General features: G+C 40.1%; 1 protein-coding gene across 1 annotated transcript; it reads left to right on the forward strand.

Moving 5' to 3' along the window:
• The first annotated feature begins 4,857 nt into the window (after positions 1 to 4,857).
• LOC132185442 (uncharacterized) lies at positions 4,858 to 20,364 on the forward strand. Its single transcript, XM_059599218.1, has 7 exons — positions 4,858 to 5,476; positions 6,294 to 6,437; positions 8,002 to 8,074; positions 12,480 to 12,585; positions 12,672 to 12,768; positions 19,607 to 19,702; positions 19,784 to 20,364. Exons 1-7 carry the CDS (start codon positions 4,967 to 4,969, stop codon positions 19,946 to 19,948), a joined length of 1,191 nt encoding a protein of 396 aa, XP_059455201.1. The 5' UTR covers positions 4,858 to 4,966; the 3' UTR covers positions 19,949 to 20,364.
• Positions 20,365 to 20,766: the final 402 nt, after the last annotated feature.

The following is a 20,766-nucleotide window of genomic DNA, read 5'->3' on the forward strand; positions in this document are numbered from 1 at the left end:
CTACCAAATCTGCATAGCCATATCTCTGAGGTGGCCTAATCTGCCTCCTCTGTCTACCAGCCGCAATACTGGTCTCTTGCTCTTCTTGTGGATCATCATCATCAGAACTGGAATCATGAACATCTGTAACAGGCTGATCTTGAGTGTTATCTCGCACCCTCTGTGAAGCCTCCACCTGAAGCTCCACCTCCTTGTTAGAACCCTGCTCCTTTCCTGCAGAGACAATAGACTCCTTTCTCGGGTAAAGCATGGCAGATTCATCAAATACAACATCTCTACTGACTATAAACTTAGGTGATTTAGGATCAGAACACCACAATCTATATCCCTTCACCCCATCCGCATAGCCTAGAAATATACATTTCTTTGACCTAGGTTCATGCTTACCATCATTCACATGACAATAAGCAGGACAACCAAAAGTTTTTAAAAAAGAATAATCAGCAGGAGTACCAGACCATACCTCATAAGGAGTTTTACAATCAATGGCTGTTGATAGAGAACAGTTGACCAAATAGTAAGCAGTATTGACCGCCTCAGCCCAAAAATCTCTAGACAACCCAGCATTTGAAAGTAAGCAACGCGCTCTCTCCAAGAGAGTCCTGTTCATCCGCTCAGCAACTCCATTTTGCTGTAGAGTATGACTAACTATGCGATGTCTAGCGATGCCTTCATCCTTGCAGAATTTATTAAATTCACCACTACAAAATTCCATGCCGTTGTCTGTTCTGAGTCGCTTGATTTTCTTCCCAGTCTGATTCTCAATTAATGTCTTCCATTGCTTGAAAGTGACAAACACATCACTTTTCTTCTTCAAAAAATACACCCAGACTTTTCTCGAATAATCATCAATAAATGTAACAAAGTATCGAGCACCACCCTTTGATGGAACCTGAGAGGGACCCCATAGATCTGAATGGATATAATCCAATGTACCATTTGTTCTGTGGATGCCTGTACTGAACTTGACTCTGCACTGCTTCCCGAACACACAATGCTCACAAAAGTCAAGAGATCCTGTTTTCTGGTCACAAAGCAAACCTCGCTTGCTCAGGATTGTCATACCCCTCTCACTCATATGACCCAACCGCATATGCCATAATCGGGTAGTGTCTGAATCTGGATCATCTGAAGAAGACACAGCAGCTGAACCTGTTACCGTACTACCTTGAAGAAAGTAGAGGCCATCAACCTTGTTACCTTTCATTATAACCAATGAGCCTTTGCTAACCCGAATGACTCCACCTCCACCGGAATACTTGTATCCAAGGGAGTCCAAAGTGCCCAATGAAATAAGATTTTTCTTCAAATCTGGTATATGTCGAACATTCGTCAAAGTCCTCACAATCCCATCATGCATCCTAATTCTGATTGTACCAATACCAACAATCTTGCAGGCGACATTATTTCCCATCAAGACTGAACCACCATTGACTGAATCATAGGTAGTAAACCAATCCCTTTTAGGGGACATATGAAATGTACAAGCAGTATCAAGGACCCACTTGTTGTTAGAACGATCATTAGAAATGGTAACTGCAAGGACAAGGTTTGAACCTTTAGAATTTCTTTCGACAACACCAGCCACAGAAGAGGAACTTTGCCTGTCACCTTCCTCTTTATTTTTCAACTTCGGATACTCGGATTTATAATGCCCATACCTTTTACAATAGTAACACTTTACTTTCTTCTTTGACCTGGACTGTGATCGGCCTCTTGATTTACTTTTACCCGAATCCCTCTCATTGGATCGACCTCTAAAATTAGAAGAATTTTCTGAACGACCCTTAACAAATAAACCCTCTGCCTGATTATCACTACCTTTACTATTCAATCTTATCCTAAACTCCATAGAATTTAAAGCAGATTTAACATCAGCTAAGGAGATAGTATCTCTACCGTACAACATTGAATTAACAAAATTATCAAAGGCATCCGGTAGTGAACATAACAAAATCAAGGCTTGATCCTCATCATCTACTTTAATATCAATATTTTTCAGATCCAAAATAATTCTATTAAAGTCATCAAGATGATCACAAAGAGGCATACCTTCTTTCATCTTGAGGGTATATAACCGTTGCTTCAAATACAATCGGTTTGTGAGGGATTTCTTCATGTACAAGCTCTCCAGCTTCTTCCAAAGTCCAGCGGCCGTTTCTTCATCGGCAACTTCTCTTAAAACTCCATTTGAAAGAGACAACAAAATTGCACCGTGGGCTTTTTCTTCAAGTTCCTTCGTTTCCTCCGTTGATGATGTTGATGACACCTCGCCATCCAAAATCTTCGCCAAGCCTTGTTGTCGTAACAAAGCTCGCATCTTGATGCGCCAAAGGCTGAAACTATTCTGACCATCAAACTTCTCTACTTCAAATTTTGCAGTAGCCATCCCGCAAAATAAATACCCGAGCTCTGATACCAGTTTGTTGTGACAAATGCAAATTCCAAGATCACCAAAGAAGTAGAAAAGTGCAGAATAGAAAAATCACACAACCACACAAGACACCAAGATTTAAGTGGTTCGGCTTAACAAGCCTACATCCACTGGCGGAGACGATCCAGGAGAAATTCACTAACAAAAGAGTGGAGTACAAAGAGTAGTACAAACAAAACCACTCAAACCCAAAAGCCCCAATACACCCCAATCTCACTCAAAAGAGAATTAGATACAAAAGAGAAAAATATTCTCTAAAATTCTCTAAGCTTTAAGCACTCCAAAAGTGAGATCAAAATGAAGGAAAAAAAATGGTGTATCCCTTCTTCTCTTTGCAACACAAGTCCCTCTCTCTCGGCAACTCTTTCTTTTCTTCTTTTCTTCTTTCTCTCTTTTTCTTGCTTAAGTTGCTGCTGCCCTCCTCTCCTTCTTGATGACTGAATGGCTTCAAATAAAACAAAGCTAGCCTTTTCTCAAAGCTTCTAGAAGAAGCTCAATAGATGGAGAGAAAGAGAGACGTGTGGGAGAGAAAAAAAACAAGACAAAGAGTATGGGATGCCATACTACTGTGGGGCCCACGATAAGACTTGTGAAAACAAGTCACAAAATCTGACAGTTTGAACTCCTCTGGTAACGATCACTTTATGTAATGACCTCTGCAGTATACCGTCTAGACTTCTCTTCTTTCTGTCTAGACACCCAACTCTGTACTTGTCTTCTTTTAATAGCTTCTTCTAGTTCTTCAACTCTTCATCAACCGAAGACCTAAGTACGAGCTACCTACGGTCCCCAAAACATAAAAGAAAGTTTTGGGCCAATTTATAAAATCTAAAATGATTAAAGAGAATAGAGTATAGTATATGTATAATGTGAACAAGTAGTAAGTTTAGTATACTATAAAGAACTAATTAATTAATGGCATAAGTATAGTATATAACTATAATTAACAATGTGTGACATATCATATATTATGTTTATGTATATAGTTATAGACTTATATACTAACTACTCAATATTGTCATATAGTTATATACAAACCATTAAATATGTTAGTTAACTATTTAACCATATGTCATCATATTATATAACATAGTTATAACTATAGTTAACATAGACTAACACATTAATTATTAACATATAGTTATATAATTAAATATGCTAGAACTAGATAATAGTATTAACAATTTTGTTAACTCTTAACTATAGTTAGTATTTACTATTTAATATGTTAATATGGAGTAGTGATTTTTAGCACACCACTGCACGCCAGTGTTAAAATATTATTAAAATAATATTTGAACAATAATAATAATAATAATAATAATAATAATAATATTTTAACATCGGCATGCTTACTATTCAAGCACACCAGTGTCCTTGAAATCACTACTCGTTAATATGATATACACCTCAATCTTATATTTGTATATGCTTGGGTATATATATGTGTGCACTAATAAAAATATAATATTATATAGGTTACTTAAATATGTGTGTATATATATACACACGAAAGAGCTTTTGAGCTAAATGAGTCGTGAGTAGTGTTGAAATTATACAAGTCATGCTCAAGAGCATTATTTGAGTCGAGCTGAGTTTATATGAGCATGTATCGTTTAATTTGAGCTAATTTTTGTGTTCAAACTCATTTATTACTCGAATAAATAGAGTTCAATTGAGCTAAGCCAAGTCTTAGCATGGCTCATTTAAAAACCCTAATTCTACACTCAATTTTAAATAATCATCAAAGTTAATAATGTTTTTAAATACAACCGATTTGGCAAACTCCGCCTTTTCCCCTCCTATTATTTTCACTCCTTATAAAAAAAACCGTTTCAAAAATCTTTTTTATTTATTTATTTTTTCACAAAAACAAACGTCTTATTTCACTTTTATATGACAGTAATCACTTCTTATTACTAATAAAAAAAAAAAAAAAAATTCACAACAAAAATATTTACTAGAAACAGCTGTCTATAAACTCCACCTGAGCACATCATATCACACCTCCATTTATTATGAGAAATGCTAAAGGCCCAACTTTTTTGCCCAACAAAAGTCCAACTTTTACCTTCTTTTTTTTTCTAAAAAAAACAAAATGGAAAATGGAAAAAATGTCTAAAGCAACCCTATCTATTTTTGGCCTTTCTTTTATTTAGTATTTTTTAAAAAATAAAAAATGGTATTTTTCTTCATAATAATGACATTTTCTTAAAAAAAATGACATTATTATGAAAAAAAATACCATTTTTCATTTAAAAAAAAATACCAAATAAAAGAAAGACAAAAAATAGATAGGGTTGCTTCAAACATTTTTTCTATTTTTTATCTTATTTTATTTTTTAAAAATAAATAAGGTAAAAGTTAAACTTTTATTAGGCAAAAAAGTTGGGTCCTATCATTCCACATTTATTATTATTGTTTGCAATTGCCGAAAACCGAACAAAACAATCACACCATTCCAACCGCCTCCCTCCCTCCCGGCAATACAAACAAGCTTTACTTGAAAACAAAAAGAAAAAAAATAGAGAAATGCATTTGAACGGGAAACCAGTCAGAGCTTGTTCTTCTCCATTCATGGCTCTCTCCCACTCCTCTCTCTTTCTCTCCCACTCTCACTCCTCGTTCCCTGCCTACCCTAATCTCACCCGCCGCTACACCCTCCCTCGGCGCACCCAAACCCTATCCTGCAGCACCGACAACTCCACCTCCGACAAGAAATCGTTTGCGGTGGCTACTGGGGAGCTCTTCCTGGGCCTGGCCTCGCGGCTCTTCGTCAAGAGGCCCAGGAGAGGCCCCAACGGCGAGATGGGCTCGGTGGTGATGTTCGACGACTCTGGGCCGGACGATGAGAGGATTGGGGCGGTGGTGAAGGACGAGGCTGAGCCCCAGGTGATATGGGAGCAGCGCGTCAAGGATGTGGAGGCCGAGCGCCGACGCCGTGTCGTTACCAGCCCCGGGTTCAGCTTCTCCGCCGCTGGCCTTTTGTTTCCCTACCATCTTGGGGTCGCTCAGTTTCTCATTGAGAAGGGTTATATCAAGGTTGTTGTTTTTCCCACTATATTTTTGTAAACAACTTTGGAACGGTTGAATTTGAATTTTTGAAGAATTTCCACCTCTTGTGATTTTAAAATTCATTGCAAAAAAACGAATGGACAGTTCTCTTTTGTGTGATTTCAACCATGAGGTGCCAAAAAAAAAAAGAAAAAAAAAGAAAAAAGAAAAAGAAGAAAGCTTTGTTCCCTTAAGGCTTTTTCTAGTACAAAGGCTCATTTGTATTGGTTTTTGTGATTCTAGAATAGGTTCTTTCAATTTTTGCTGAAATGGATATAACCCATTTCTGTTAATTTAAAATAGCTCCCCTTTGTTGATGGTATATGTAAGTTTCAAAGCAGAAGTGGGCATCTATATCAATGCGTTCAAAGATAATTGTATATTTGTTGAGAGGTTGGAATATACTAGTGACGAGATTAGAGTGTCCTTGTGTTTTGCTTTTTGATAGCGAATACAGTTTGGGTCCTGAAAGTTACTATATCTTGCTGGTCTTGTGTTTTGGTTCGTTTCTTTTAAAAGCATCCCCCCTTGCTTGATCTGGAGTAAAGTTAAATCAAAATCATTTTACTGGTAGTAACACTCATGTTTTTTTTATTCAACCTTTGTGTGCAAAATACCAGTTAACACTGATAGCTTCTGTTTCTTTCTTTTTTCTTTTCTTATTATTATCTTTTCCATTTTGTTTTTGATATTTACTCCGACTTTAGCTTGTTGGTCAGTTGTTCGCTATTTCATTAGCAAATGAACAATCTAATCTTTAGCTCAAGCCATAGCATTCATAACTATTCTATATATTCTGATACAGGAAACCACACCATTAGCTGGTTCCTCAGCGGGTGCGATAGTCTGTGCGGTAGTTGCCTCTGGAGCCAGTATGGAAGAGGCATTGAAAGCTACCAAAATACTGGCTGAAGATTGCCGGAATAGAGGGACGGCATTTCGGCTTGGGGTATGTCTTTTCTTCAGTTGTGCAAAGAATATATTATTCTGTACTGATATTTCTAGGTTGAGTACTATTTTAATATATTCACGTTTGAAGAATAGTGGTGAATGGTTGTCTAGATCAGTAATTAACATAATTCTTAACACTTTCAGCGCGTGTGATCCAAAATTGATCTCTCTCTTTGTAGTGGAACTTGAGTCTCTTCATATCTGATTGATACTGTCTACTCTTTTCTATTGATCAAATGAGAGTCTACATCAGTAGACAGTAGTGGTGTTCAAGCCTTTCCCGCACCTTCACTGGTATAGAACTTTAGGCCATGTTTGTTTGTATTAGGCTTGTTCATATCTTGGACAGTATCATTATATTATATTTACTTTTTTTTTTTCTGCAGTATTATGATCAATTTATGAAATTAATTAGTGTAAAATATGCAGTTGTAGAACAAGTCCTGCTACATCCAGTAGTGAAAGTTTTGTCTTGAGAATAAACATTGTGAATCATTTTTGTTTTTAGTCATTATGATCTTTTTATGACAAGGTTTGTCTGGTGAGCCCGTATTAACTGCTTTTTTTTTTTTTTGGTATCTTACAACTTTTTTCCAAAAACGTTAGTTAGTTGAGTATGTTATAGGTACATAAGTTCTCCAAAAAGGAAAGTACTGTATTAAAGTTGAATGGATTTTGTATATATTTTTGGGTCAAAATATGATTTTAGTCCCTGCACTCTGTCAGATTCCAATTTCGTTCCTGAGCTATTGATTATTTCTATTTGGTCCTTTAAGTATTAGAAATCTCTCAATGCTATCCTTTACTTTTCTTACCATGAGTTTGCAAATGGCAATTCCGATTATATATGTAAAACCCTAATCTAAGATGGAGATTTAATGAAGAATCTAGGATAAAGAGGGTAGAATAGAAGTTCATCAATTCAAACATGTCAGCTCAAAATTTGGGTCTATGGTTTATCATGATACAATAAGTAGTATGGATTTTGCTTCTTGCGAAGTGGAATCTTGTCCTTTATATGATCTTCAATTTGTTGCATGTTATGGTCATTTGAAAAAGCTAAAAAACTTGGTATTGTTTCAAATTATATAGAAATCACAAAACTGATAGTTAAGGCCCACTCATTTTGTCATTTTTCAAACATTTTTTTTTTTTTTTTAATGTCGGGGAACCTCTCCAAGGCAGGGCCCTTCGGATCCACTCCTGCAGTGTAAACCGTGGTCCCATGCACCGTACCCTCGGAAGTTTCCCTATACGGAACTAGTTAAGTCGCTAGCTTTTTATTTGGGGGTGTGGCTCCAAGGAATTGTTTGCACCTATGAGGTGTTAAATCTTGGACCTTGAAGGAAGCAAACCTCAAGATCAAACCTTTTCAAACATTTTGTATTGATAAATATGGAATTAAGAAAGTCAATTATACCAACAATATTGATTTTTGGAAGTTTGTGAATTCTAAAGCTCTTAAACTAGCAGCGCTATGGAAATGAGAGAGCCAACTTAATTTCCCATATAAAGTTTTGCTCAAACTTTGTCTTAATTTTTTCCAATGTCTCTTTGTATAGGCTGTTCTTCGGGATGTTCTTGACAAGTTTCTGCCAGATGATGTTCATATTAGGTCCAGTGGTAGGGTTCGTGGTAAGAATGGTTCTGCTTCCTTAAATGTGCATATTATGGTATGTGTTTAGAAAGTTTTGCTGGTGGCTAATTCTTTTTAGTTGTATGGTTGAGTATATGTATGAATGTGCATATATGTAAATGTATGTCTGTAGTGGTTATGGATTATCTAAATCCTAGTGATTTTGAGGTCATGTCTACGAGGAAATCAATATTAATAGCAAAAGATGCTTTCAAATATTTGTAGCTTGAACCCTACTTTTGACATGTTCTGAATTATGCCAGTATGTCTACCAATTGTATGTGTGCGCTTCTTCTTCTTCTTCTTCTTGGTTCTTTTCTTTCTATTTTGTCTTTTATTTGTTTTTATTTATTCTGTAATATTGGCGACTTGATGGTTTACTGTTAGTGTTGTATCGTTTTGACATCCAGAATTTCGTAAGTTAATACTCATCCCGAATTTTGCCTATCTTAAAGGTTGATTGCCCATTTGCATAATAGTTTTCTTCTTGTCTATATTTTTGTAATTGAAAAAATAGACAAAATTAAATGCAGTCTATATAGAAACAAGGCAATGAAATGTGGGTTACAGCTGGAGATTTTGCTCGTATATTGTTGCCTGGATAACACTAGGGAACTTGATAATGCTGGTCGCTTTTTTTTTTCCTTGATTTTCTTATATACCTTGCATTGATTTGGTAAACTTCCCTGATAAAAAGGAACAGAAGAACATATGCAAAAGTTTGCAAGTTTTTCTTTCCTTCCACCAACCCCTTCTAAGGAAAAGAAATACAAGCTATATAGGATAATATGAATACAGATCAAGAGTCAGAAATTTACCATGCTGTTTTCCTAGCATAGATTTATATGATTGGATCCTCTTATGAGTGGCTTGTATAATGAATTACATGCTTAATTGCTTAGGAAATTAAAGTAAAAATGTGCTATCTTTACATGGGGGCATCTTATGCTTTTAATTGATATTGTGATTACCTTAACAAAAGAAAAAACAACAAAGTGATATCAAAGGTCTTTTCAAAATTTTGGAAGAACATTTTAAAGGGTCAAGAACTTTTTTTTTTTTTTGATAAGTAATAATGATACAAAAAGCGCAGAGGGGCGCAACCCACGTACACGGGAAGTATAAACGAGAGCGCCTAAGAGGGAGAAAAATGAAAAAGGAAATCAGAGAAACTAATCCCTATAGGAGCAAGCCAAGCGGCTGTCCAGGAATACAAAGTAAAGAAGAAGAAATGAGTCAATTCCTCTATGGTCCTAGTGGAGTTCTCAAAGCATCTAGCTTCCTTTCATTCCAAATACACCACATGAGACACAGAGGGATCATCTTCCACACTACCGCGCTTCGGGAACGTCCTTCCGACCACCAACAATCGAACAAGCCCCTCACTTTGCAAGGCATGACCTAATGCAACCCAAATCGATCAAAAATAGTATGCCAAAGAATGCTCGCGATCTCACAATGGAGAAGAAGATGATCGACTGACTCTCCATTCTTCTTGCACATACAACACCACTCCACTATCACTAGGTTCCTCTTCTGCAGGGTGTCGTGAGTCAAAATCTTGCCTAAGGCCGCGGTTCACCCGAAAAAAGCCACTCGCATAGGCACCTTAGTACGCCAAATGCTCTTCCAAGGAAACACCTCATGATCTAAATTAGACAAGGCCTTGAAAAGTGACTTAACCTCGAACTTGCCTTTCTTAGACGATGACCATCGAATACGATCCACAGAACCTGTGGATATCTTGCAAGAGTACAACCGGTCCAAGAAAGCATAAATCAAATCCATCTCCCAGTCCTGTACGGGCCGCACAAAAATGACATTCCACTCGACCACCCCACTCCTCCGCATGCTTCAAAGCGGAATCCCCACACCAAATATCATGCCAAAAACGAACTTTCGAACCCACCCCCACCTCAAAACGGATGCCTTTGGCAAAAAAATCCCAGCCTTGACAAATGTGCTTCCATAAGCACACACCATGGGAACCCGAGACCTTCTTTGTGCACCACCCACCATCCTGATCTCTATACTTAGATTTGATAACCTTATACCACAAAGCCTCACTCTCATTCGCATATCTCCAAAGCCATTTACCTAGGAGAGCTTGATTGAACTGATGCAACTTTCGAATGCCAAGCTCGCCGTACCGAAGAGGACGACAGACTTGATTCCAATTTACAAGATGCATCTTAGGCTCGTCTCCCATCCCTCCCCATAAGAAATCTCTTTGAACTTTCTCAAGTCTTTTAGCTACACTTATAGGGATCGGAAATAGGGACAAAAAGTAAGTCGGTAGATTAGAGAGCGTACTCTTAATGAGAGTTAAACGACCTCCTTTAGAGAGATACATTCTCTTCTAATCTGCCATCTGACGCTCAATCTTTTCGATCACATCATTCCACATAGCTGTATCCTTATGCGCCGCCCCAAGAGGGAGACCCAAATACTTCATAGGCAAATCGGCAACACTACACCCAAGGAAATCAGCTAAACCCTCAATGTTCTCCACCTCCCCAATAGCCACAATTTTAGACTTTCCAAGATTCACTCTCAAACCCGAAACAGCTTCAAAACATAAAAGAATGAGCCGCACATACCGGATTTGCTCGATCGAAGCTTCACAAAAAATCAAGGTGTCATAAGCAAATAAAGAGTGAGAGACCACCAACTCCGATAATACCCTATTTCCCACCAAGAAGCCAGTCAAAAAGCCTAAGTCAACCGTCGCATTCACTATCTTACTCAATGTCTCCATAACAAGCACAAAAAGTAACGGAGAAAGCGGGTCCCCTTGCCGAATTCCCCTCGAGCTATTAAAGAAGCCTTCCGGAGAACCATTCACAAGAATGGAAAATCTTACCGACGTAATATACCACTCTATCCAAGCCCTCCACCTCTCGCCAAAACCACATCTATGCAGCAAATACAACACAAAGTCCCAATTAACATGGTCGTAGGCTTTCTCCAAATCTAATTTGCAAAGAACACCTGGCACCCTTGACTTCATGCAACTATCCACACATTCATTTGCAATAAGAACCGAATCTAGGATTTGACGACCCCCAATAAAAGCATTTTGAGAATATGATATGATCTTACCCAACACAGTTCTCATCCTGTTGGCAAGAACCTTAGATACAATTTTGTACACCCCTCCCACCAAGCTAATGGGCTGAAAGTCCTTCATCTCCACCGCTTCTGCCTTTTTTGGGATCAAGGAAATAAAAGTTGCATTCAAGCTTTTCTCCAGCTGTCGTCTACGATGGAACTCGGCAAAAACAGCCATAACATCATTCTTAATAACACCCCAACAAGCTTGAAAAAAAGCCATGGAGAAGCCATCCAGACTCGGAGCCATATCACCATCCATACCTTTAACCACCTCCCAAACTTCCTTTTCCTCAAAATCTCTTTCTAACCACCTTTTATCCTCCTCATCAATGGACAAAAAAGGCTGGTTGTCCATTCTAGGTCGCCATGTGCTTTGTTCCGAGTATAAGCTTTGATAATACCTCACAATGTGATCTTTTACCTCAGCCGGATCATCGGATAAAACGCCGTTAATACGAAGCACTTCCACACGATTATACCTGCGATGAGAGTTAGCCATTTTATGAAATAAACGAGTATTGCGGTCTCCCTCCTTGAGCCACAAAGCTCTCGATTTTTGGCGCCAATGAATTTCTTCACACAACAAGGTGTTCTCCAAATCTTTCACCATATCCGCCTTTTGGGCCTTCTCCAAAGTAACAAATTATGTATGTAAGAATCCTTTAGAAGTATTTGTATTGATCATTTTCAAATCAAGAGGCTGGCCTCTAGTTTGAAGTTTTCTGTCTAGTGTAGCTTTTTACGTAGCCAAAAAACAGATTATCCATTAAAAATTAACATGGTGATTATCCAATAGGTATTTTTTAATGTTAAAAATTGTAAGTTTGACTTCGAAGGAATATTAAGTTCAGAGGAAGGGGTGGAGGGAGGCTGCAAGTGATAGAGAGAGGTCAAATTTTCCTTATGCATAACACAATAAGCAGTAGTTTGGTCATCGAAAAATATTTTGAACAATGTGAGCATAAATTAGTGGATAAATTGTGATTAAGCATAAAATTGTCTGATAGATTACTTTAATCATACATGTTTTACTGGGAGGGTTGGGTGTCTTAAATGATGGAAAACCTGGGGGGAGGTCTTTGCTGTTCCTTTAGCCTCAGAGGTGCCTCTATAATGCCTTTTTAAAGCTTTTGGTTCATAAGGCTTTTCATCACATCATAGAGCACCTGCTTTTTATCTATATATAGCAGGCCTTCTAAGATTGATTAGATTGCTTTTGCTCATTTAGAACAACTTACTTTTCAATTCACTTCAATGTGCCACTCCTTATTATGGTCTCTTTTGTTACAGTTGCTGTAACCCAGATTCTCTGGAGACCTAGGGGTTTATTGGTCGATCAGTATGATTCCAAGGAAGATCTCATCAATGCGGTTTTCACTTCTTCTTTTATTCCAGGGTGATTAGTCAATATACCATTTTGCTTTGCAAATTGTTTCTACTGTATTAGTACATAAGTAGAACTGAAAATATATTTCAGTGCAGATATCTTGCACCAAGGCCAGCTACATTGTTTCGGAATAGACTTTGTATTGATGGTGGTTTGACGTTGTTTATGCCACCAACCTCTGCTGCACAGACGGTATTTGTAGTGACTCAGTTTTTTTCCAATTTTGTAAAACCTGATACTTAGTATATAGGGAAGCCTTATAAATTGTAGCTTATTGCATATATTACTTATGTGGTATTTGAGTTAATTTATTTTCTAAGTAGCAGCAGAGTAATGTTTGTGAAAAATGTATGACAGTTGCAGAGATTCCTTATTGGGATTGTTTTTCTGGAGGTCCTGAATAATTTATTGTCAGCTTAGTGTGTGTTGCCTGCTTCTGCCACTGATCTTATTTTTTTCTTCTCTTTTTTAAATTTTATGACTGGTGTGTGCTAATTATGCCAAACTGTGAAACATTCATTGCTTGATTTTGTCTCTTAATCTATCATGTGAAGACTTTTCTCTGGAAGTTCTTTTAAATTCGAAAGCAATGATTTAAGGGGGCGTTTGGGCATCTCAAAATATACTTATGACATTATTTTGTAGTGTTTTTAGACTCTTTGTGGTAATGAGATTGAATTTATTTTCTCCTCAAAAGAATGTTTTTTTGCTAAGTCTCAAAAGAATGTCAAATGAGCATGAACACATTTATCTATAGTATGCTCTGGCATTCAATAAGTTTAATGTGTTCACATCCTATGTCATGGATGAATCTTTTTAAAGTCCAAAAATCAGGTAGTCATTCAAATTAGTTTTGTAATGATAATATTATGAATTCGGGTCTTTAAAATATTATGGAAGCTTGCAGCATCAGTATTCCTGTTTTTCTGCTTGTTGAATTTATGACACTAAAATAATTTTTTTTTTTTTTTTCCGTCATGGCTGGCTTGAGAAGGTGGTCTGTAGAGTCTAAAGTGTTTGATGTGCTGATTAAGGGAGGGGCATCAGGGGTGAGGATACTTGAAAGGAGCAACAGGAAACTTAAGTCCATTTTCTTGAAGAGGGATGAGTTAGTGTGGTTGGTGCGCATAGTGGAGGACTTGGCGGTAGTGGAGACTTTTGAGGTTTTTTGGGATCAATCCAGAGCAGGGTTCCCATGGGTTATTGCACAGAAATGTTTCAATAGACATGGACGTTTTTTGACAGTAGAAGAATTTGATGGAAGGCAAAGGTGTGGATCGATTATCATTCCAGAAGGTCGTTATGGACAAGGCTGGGATCGTTTTATCATGGAGGTTCGCCTGGCAAAGTCTTCTCTTTGTGAGGCCAGAGGGGTTAGGGAGGTCAGGGAGGGGGTCAAGGATAAGGAAGGGGTGGGTAGGAGGAGCTATGCGGAGGCGGTGGGGTTGTCGCTGCAGCCGGCAGAGGACTGTTTTAGTTCTTTCTTTGAACCGATAGCCAGGGTGCCAAGGTAGTTGAAAGAGGCCTCTACAGAGTGGGACAAGCAAGAACAAGTTTCTGCCAAGTTAGTGGGGGACTCGAAACAGGTTAACGTCCCGGTGTGGACTGCCGGTGGTAGTGTGGAGGGTCCGAGGAAGACTTTTTCTCCAGGTGTGGCGGGATTGCTCTACCCAAAGGAAGGGGTGTCTTCGGGTGACGTTAGTAGGGATCCAGCGAGCTGTTCACCAACTCCGGCGAACAGTTTCTATCCCACGGTAAGCAGCTAGCATCGAATTTTGGAGCTGATCACGTGAAGGGACGGGAGGGGAATGGCTGCCATGATGTGCAGTCTTTCTTGCGTGTGAAGGTCGAGCTCATTAATGCCAAGGAGTTGTTGAGCAGGTTAAAAGGCGAGATTGACGTGGGTATGGAGAGGCTGGATGCAGCAATTAATAATCTTGAATGTCAGACTTCTGTTCCCAAGGCTGATGAGGTTTGTCATTGTGGATCGGCAAGAAAGAATGTAATCAATCTCGGGGTAGTCCAGCACAAGAAAGCCTTTATGGTGCGGCCCAAATGGTTTTGTGAAAAGCCCGGGAAAGCTGTTAAGACTTATTTTAGGAAAAAGGGCGCTCGGCCCAATTTGGAAAATGGGCTCGTCAATGGCCCTGCTAGTAAGGCCTTGCTTATTCAAGAGTTTAAGGCGGTGGAGCTTGGGACGAGTACAGTGGAGATAGGGGAGTGCTCGTGTGCTGGGCGGAGCCGGTAGGTGCGTTGGAATCGTTGGAGGGCGGTCCCAAAGCTCTGGTGGGCGTCGACGATATTCCAGAGCGTTCGCTCCACGTTGCCAGGGTTGTTTGCGCTGCTTTCCACTTGTCGATCGAGACCGTGGCCGCAATAGAGGAGCCGTTGAGGGTAGCGTCGACGGGCAAGGGGCTGGCTGATCCCCACAGGCAGATCGAGACTACGGCCATGGCAGAGGCGCCGATGAGGGTAGATTCGGCTGGCAAGGGGCCGATGACGATGATTCCGGCAAGCGTTGGCGCTCAAGGTGAGGTTTCGACAGTGGATTTCACTGTTCAGGCGAGACCGAGGATGGATTCTACTCCGGGCTTTCTGGGTAAGTTGCAGGTTGTCCCTCTTGATTTTGATGCTTCTCTCCTCTGGAGCTCGGCCATATTGATCAGTGCTCTCTAAAGAGTGGGTCAAGAGTTTCTGGCTCGGGGATTTTGGGCAAGAAGCTGGGCAAGTGGGTGCACCGGTTTTCTCTGGGTCTGCTGCCGGTGACTGTGAGGAGTCCGGGAGGGAAGATTTTCTGGGGAGCAACCCCGTTGACCAGTCTCTAGGTGTTTCTGTGTTGGGTATTCTGGGTAAGGAGCCGGGGATATGCACACCACAGGTTGATAATTTGGGTGGAGTTTCTATAGCAGTGGAGGGTTCTATTTCCCAGGAGTCTTTTGTCCCAGACTCTTTACATGAGGAGCCATTGGAGGAGCAAGAGAGGGTCTTTATCATTAAGGCATGCAAGGAAGTTGGCCTATCTTGTGATGGAGAAGAAGGAAAGCTTGAGGAGACCATTGGGTTACTTATGGCCGACAACAAAGGCAACGAATTGGAAAGGGAAGAGTGTACTCCTGCAGTTAAAAAAGGTAAGAGGGAGTTTTATAATTTGTAGTCTTCTGTTAATTTTGTGGAGTATTCGTCAAGGGACAAGAACAAGGGGAGGGCCAGTGGAGTTAAATCATGAAGCTCAAGATTCTTTCATGGAATGTGAGAGGATTGAATGAGAGGGATAAGAGGTTGAGGGTTAGGAATTTGCTTAGAAGTTGGAAGGCAGATGTAATTTGTTTCCAAGAGACGAAGATGGATTTTATTTCATATAACTTAGTGAGGAGTTTATGGGGTTGCTTGTATGTGGAGTGGTGCTATGTTCCTTCAATTGGGGCTTCGGGGGGTATTTTGCTCATGTGGGACAAGAGGGCTGTTGAGAAGATAGATATAGTGTTGGGAAGTTATGTGGCAACTTGCTCTTTCAAGAATGTTGAGGATGGCTTTGCGTGGGCGTTTGCGGGGGTGTATGGTCCTAACAGAGTAAACTCTAGGCGTTTTCTTTGGGAGGAGCTGGCAGGGGTCATGAGTTGCTGGGACGTGCCATGGTGTATCGGTGGGGATTTCAATGTCACTCTCTATCCTAGTGAAAGGTCGAGGGGAGCTCATTCACGGTCGGCAATGAGGAATTTTGGTGAGTTCATCTCGGAGCAGGGTCTCATGGACCTTCCCTTAGTGGGGGGGATTTCTACTTGGTCAAATAATATTTCTTGGTCTAGGCTTGACTGCTTTCTTGTCTCCCCGGATTGGGAAGCCTGCCATTCGGACTTGCGTCAAAATAGGATGCTTCGGGTTTGCTCCGAGCATATTTTGGATTGCAATTCTTACTCGGGAGGCAAAAGGCCTTTCAAATTTGAGAATATGTGGCTCAAAGTGGAGGGTTTTGTGGATAAAGTGCGTAGTTGGTGGGACTCGTATCATTTTCAGGGTACTCTTGAGTTTCATTCTTTCTAAAAAGATGCAAGCTCTAAAGTGGGATATTAGAAGATTTAATGCTCAAGATTTTGGCAACGTGGGGGTTTGTATTAAGGCTCGTATGGAAGATCTTAAAGCTTTGGATAGGGTGGAGGAAGAGAGAGGTTTATCCACGGAAGAGATTGAGAGGAAAAGGGTGCTCGCAAGTGAGTTAGAACTCTCCCTCCTTCAAGAAGGAATTAGTTGGAGGCAAAAATTTAGGATCCGTTGGTTGAAAGAGGGTGACAAGTGTACAAAATTCTTCCATCGGACTGCTAATGCCAACCGAAGACAGAATTATGTCGAGTCTTTGAACATTCATGGCACTACTACTTCTGATCAAGAGGCTATTAGTAATCATATCACTCGCTTTTATGAAACGCTCTTCACAGAGACTCTTAGTTGGAGACTGAGGTTGGATAATCTTCATTTCGATATGTTGGAGGTGGATAAGTCTTCTAGTCTAGAAGCTCCTTTCGAGGAAAGGGAGGTGGTTAAAAAATGGATAGGGACAAGGCTTTAGGCCCGGATGGCTTTTCTAGGGCTTTCTTACAGGATTGCTGGGAGGTGATCAAAAAGGACATCATGGCTGTTTTTGCGGAATTCTATGATCGAGATAAATTTGAAAAAAGCCTCGATGCTACGTTTATTGCTCTTATTCCGAAGTCGCATGGGGCTTTCGATCTGAAGGATTTCCGCCCAATGAGCCTTGTGGGGGGGGGATCTATAAGATTATTGCGAAGGTTTTAGCCAATAGAATGAGGGGAGTCATGAATCGGGTCATTCCCAACCCGTAGAACGCCTTTGTCAAAGGTAGACATATTTTGGATTCGGTGCTTATTGCCAATGAATACCTGGACAGCGGTTTCAGATCTGGGGATCCCGGCCTCTTGTGTATGTTGGATATGGAGAAGGCTTATGATCGCATAAACTGAAAGTTTTTACTCTACTTATCAAGGTGCAGTTTTGGTGAGAAATGGTGCTCATGGATTGAACATTGTATCTCGTCGGTGCGGTTCTCAGTGTTGATCAATGGCTCTCCTTCCGGTTTCTTTGAGAGTTCGCGTGGGGTAAGACAAGGTGACCCCCTTTCGCCTTTTTTGTTCATTATGGTCATGGAGGTGTTCAGTAGGATGATTAATGCTTCTATTAGTAGGGGTTTCTTTAACGGCTTCTATGTGGGTGCAAGAGAGCCTGAGTGGGTAATTGTTTCTCATCTTCTTTTTGCTGATGATACGTTGGTTTTTTGTGGGGCTGCTCCTAATCAAGTTAGATTTATTAAAGCCCTCATTATTGGCTTCGAGGCGGTTTTAGGGTTAAAAGTAAATCGGGCCAAATCTGTTTTGGTCCCTGTCGGAGGTTCGGTTGAGACGGGTGAGTTCGCTGGTATTCTGGGTTGTGGCACTAGTTCTTTGCCCTTGAAGTATCTGGGTCTTCCACTAAGGGCTTCGTTCAAGCTTTTGGCTATTTGGGATGACATGTTGGAGAAAATTGCTAGAAGGTTGGCCCCTTGAAAGCGCTCATATTTGTCCAAGGGAGCGAGGCTCACTCTCATCAAGAGCACCTTATCCAATCTTCCCACCTATCTTTTGTCCCTTTTTCCCATCCCTATTTCCGTGGCAAATCGCATTGAGAAGATTCAACGGGATTTTTTATTTTGGGGGGGGGGGTTGTTAAGGACGAGCCTAAGTTCCAATTGGCACGAGGTTTGTTCTCCGATTGTTGAGGGTGGTCTAGGGATTCGGAGCTTGCGTCTTTTTAATCAAGCTCTTTTGGGGAAATGGTTATGGAGATTTGCAAATGACGAAGAAGCTTGGTGGAGAAGTATCTTGGTGGCAAAGTATGGGTGCATTGGGGTGGTTGGCGTTCTAAATCCCCTGTGGAACACATGGGGTGAGGTTATGGAAACACATTTGTAGGGGTTGGAGGTCGTTTCAGTGCCACTTCAAATTGGATCCTGGTTTGGCGGGGAAAGTCAAATTTTGGGAGGATTTATGGTGTGGCGAGATGTCCCTCAAGGATGCTTTTCCTGGCCTTTTTAATATTGCTAGCAATAAGATGCTTCCATTGCGGATATCCGGGAGTGTGTAAATGGGATGGTCCACTGGAATGTTACTTTTACTCGTAGAATTCATGATTGGGAGGAGATGGTTTTAGCCTCTTTCTTCTCGTTCTTGTATTCGTCATCGATTTGTGGGGAAGGGGAGGACCGGATGTGGTGGATCCCTTCGAGAAAAGGGAAGTTTGAGGTACGCTCTTTTTATAGGACGCTTGCCTTTAAAGAGTCCAACTACTTCCCTTGGAAAAGTATTTGGCGCACCAAGGCTCCTTTGAGAGTGGCGTTTCTTGCGTGGTCGGCCGCCCTTGAGAAATCTCTCACTTTGGATAATATTCGGAAAAGAGGTATTGTTGTGATTAATCGATGCTATATGTGTGAATCGGATAGGGAGTCTATGGATCATCTCTTTCTTCATTGTGGGGTTGCGCGCAAGTTGTAGGATGTTATCTTCTCTCGTTTCAACATGAGTTGGGTTATGCCTAGAAGCGTCAAGGCGATGTTTGCTAGTTGGTGGTCGGGCAAAAGAACCCGTAGTGCCGTGGTATGGAAAATGGCTCCCCTTTGTCTTTTATGGTGCCTTTGGAAGGAAAAGAATGCGAGATGCTTCGAGGATTTGTCGAGGAACCTTGAGGACCTTGTTCATTTCTTTTTGTACACGCTTTTCACATTGACTACCGGCTGGCTTGCTCCTTTAGTGATCAATTTTCCTGATTTTCTCTTTATGTTCTCTTTTTCTTTCTCTCCTGTTTAGTTGCTCTCTTGTATATTCCCTGTGTTCTTGGGTTGCGCCCCTTTGCGTTTTTTAATACATTATTACTTATAAAAAAATATATATATATATTATGGAAACTAAACAAGGTACATCTGCGCAAGCACATGTATGATGTTCCTCCTGGAGGTAGTATGTAACTAAGCCTTGTTGTTTTGCAGGTTCGTATTTGTGCTTTTCCAGCCAGTCGATTGGGATTGCAAGGGATCGGGATCAGCCCAGACTTGAATCCGGAAAATAGGGCCAGTCCCCGAGAGGTAATCTTGTAGGCCTTTGATTGAATTCTCCAATTTCTTTGAGGATAAGCCAATGAACATTCTATTCCCAAAAAATTTCAGCTTTTCAATTGGGCACTTGAGCCTGCAGAAGATTATGTTCTTGACCAACTCTTTGAGGTTGGATATAAAGACGCAGCTGTTTGGGCAGAAAAGAACCCCGTCGAAGTAGTTGAAGATGACAATCCCCTAGTTGGAAATGGCCTTGCCTCTTCATCATGGTTGTGACTGACCCTGGTTTGATGTAGACGATGTATATAGATCATGGGGTAATTCTGCAACCTTTGGATCCTGTTATTCATTGTCAGATGGCATGCCCGAGGCTAATTTTCCCCTTGCACTGTAGTGCCTCTTTATAAAGGCAAGAATGGACAGTCTCATATACTAGGGCATATTGTATAACAAGATTGGTCAAGCTCATTGCAAGATATTTGAGAAAGGAAATGGGAAAAAATAAAAAATGAGAAAGTCATAAAATAGCTTGATTTGAGATTATAAAGATTAGTTCAATTTCAAGTTGAGTTTCATCTCAAGTGAACTCAATCTTCATTAAAGATTGGTTCAATTTTCTTGATGAACTTTTCAGAAGAGCTCTGTCATTTGTATACATATAATTGTAATACACAAACAGAAGTATTCCATCATACTGTTGTCTCTGTGTGTACTTAAGCTAGGGCTATAAAATTCCCTTTTTATATATATCAATAAGTACTTGTGCTATAAATTGTCTGGTGAATACTTATGTTTTGTGAATGCGATCTTGGATTTTTCTTGGTTGGGCCAAGGGATAAAATGGGACTTACATAAATAGGTTTTTTGTTAGCAAAGAAAAATTATAAGAAAAAAAAAAGAACTTTACCTCCTCAAACTACTGTGAAATTTGAAGAAGGATATTTTGCGTCGACCTTCTTCACCAAAGATAAATTCTCAATTGAAGAATACATCAAATTAGCTTCTCGCAAAATTGGGTCACGTTAAAGACATTGGATTAAGACATTCAATGTCTGGATTTGACTTACATGCTGTTATTTTAGTGTAAGCAACGA

This window comes from Corylus avellana, chromosome ca1 (genome assembly GCF_901000735.1).
Source record: "Corylus avellana chromosome ca1, CavTom2PMs-1.0".
In the NCBI taxonomy this organism is placed as follows: Eukaryota; Viridiplantae; Streptophyta; class Magnoliopsida; order Fagales; family Betulaceae; genus Corylus; species Corylus avellana.

Bases quoted from the DNA above. Each gene is read 5' to 3' on its own strand.
- LOC132185442 (XM_059599218.1), top strand. From the start codon at position 4,967: ATGCATTTGAACGGGAAACCAGTCAGAGCTTGTTCTTCTCCATTCATG. The intron at 5,477-6,293 runs GTTGTTGTTTTT...ATTCTGATACAG, and splicing joins TTGAGAAGGGTTATATCAAG to GAAACCACACCATTAGCTGG. The intron at 12,586-12,671 runs GTGATTAGTCAA...ATTTCAGTGCAG, and splicing joins ACTTCTTCTTTTATTCCAGG to ATATCTTGCACCAAGGCCAG.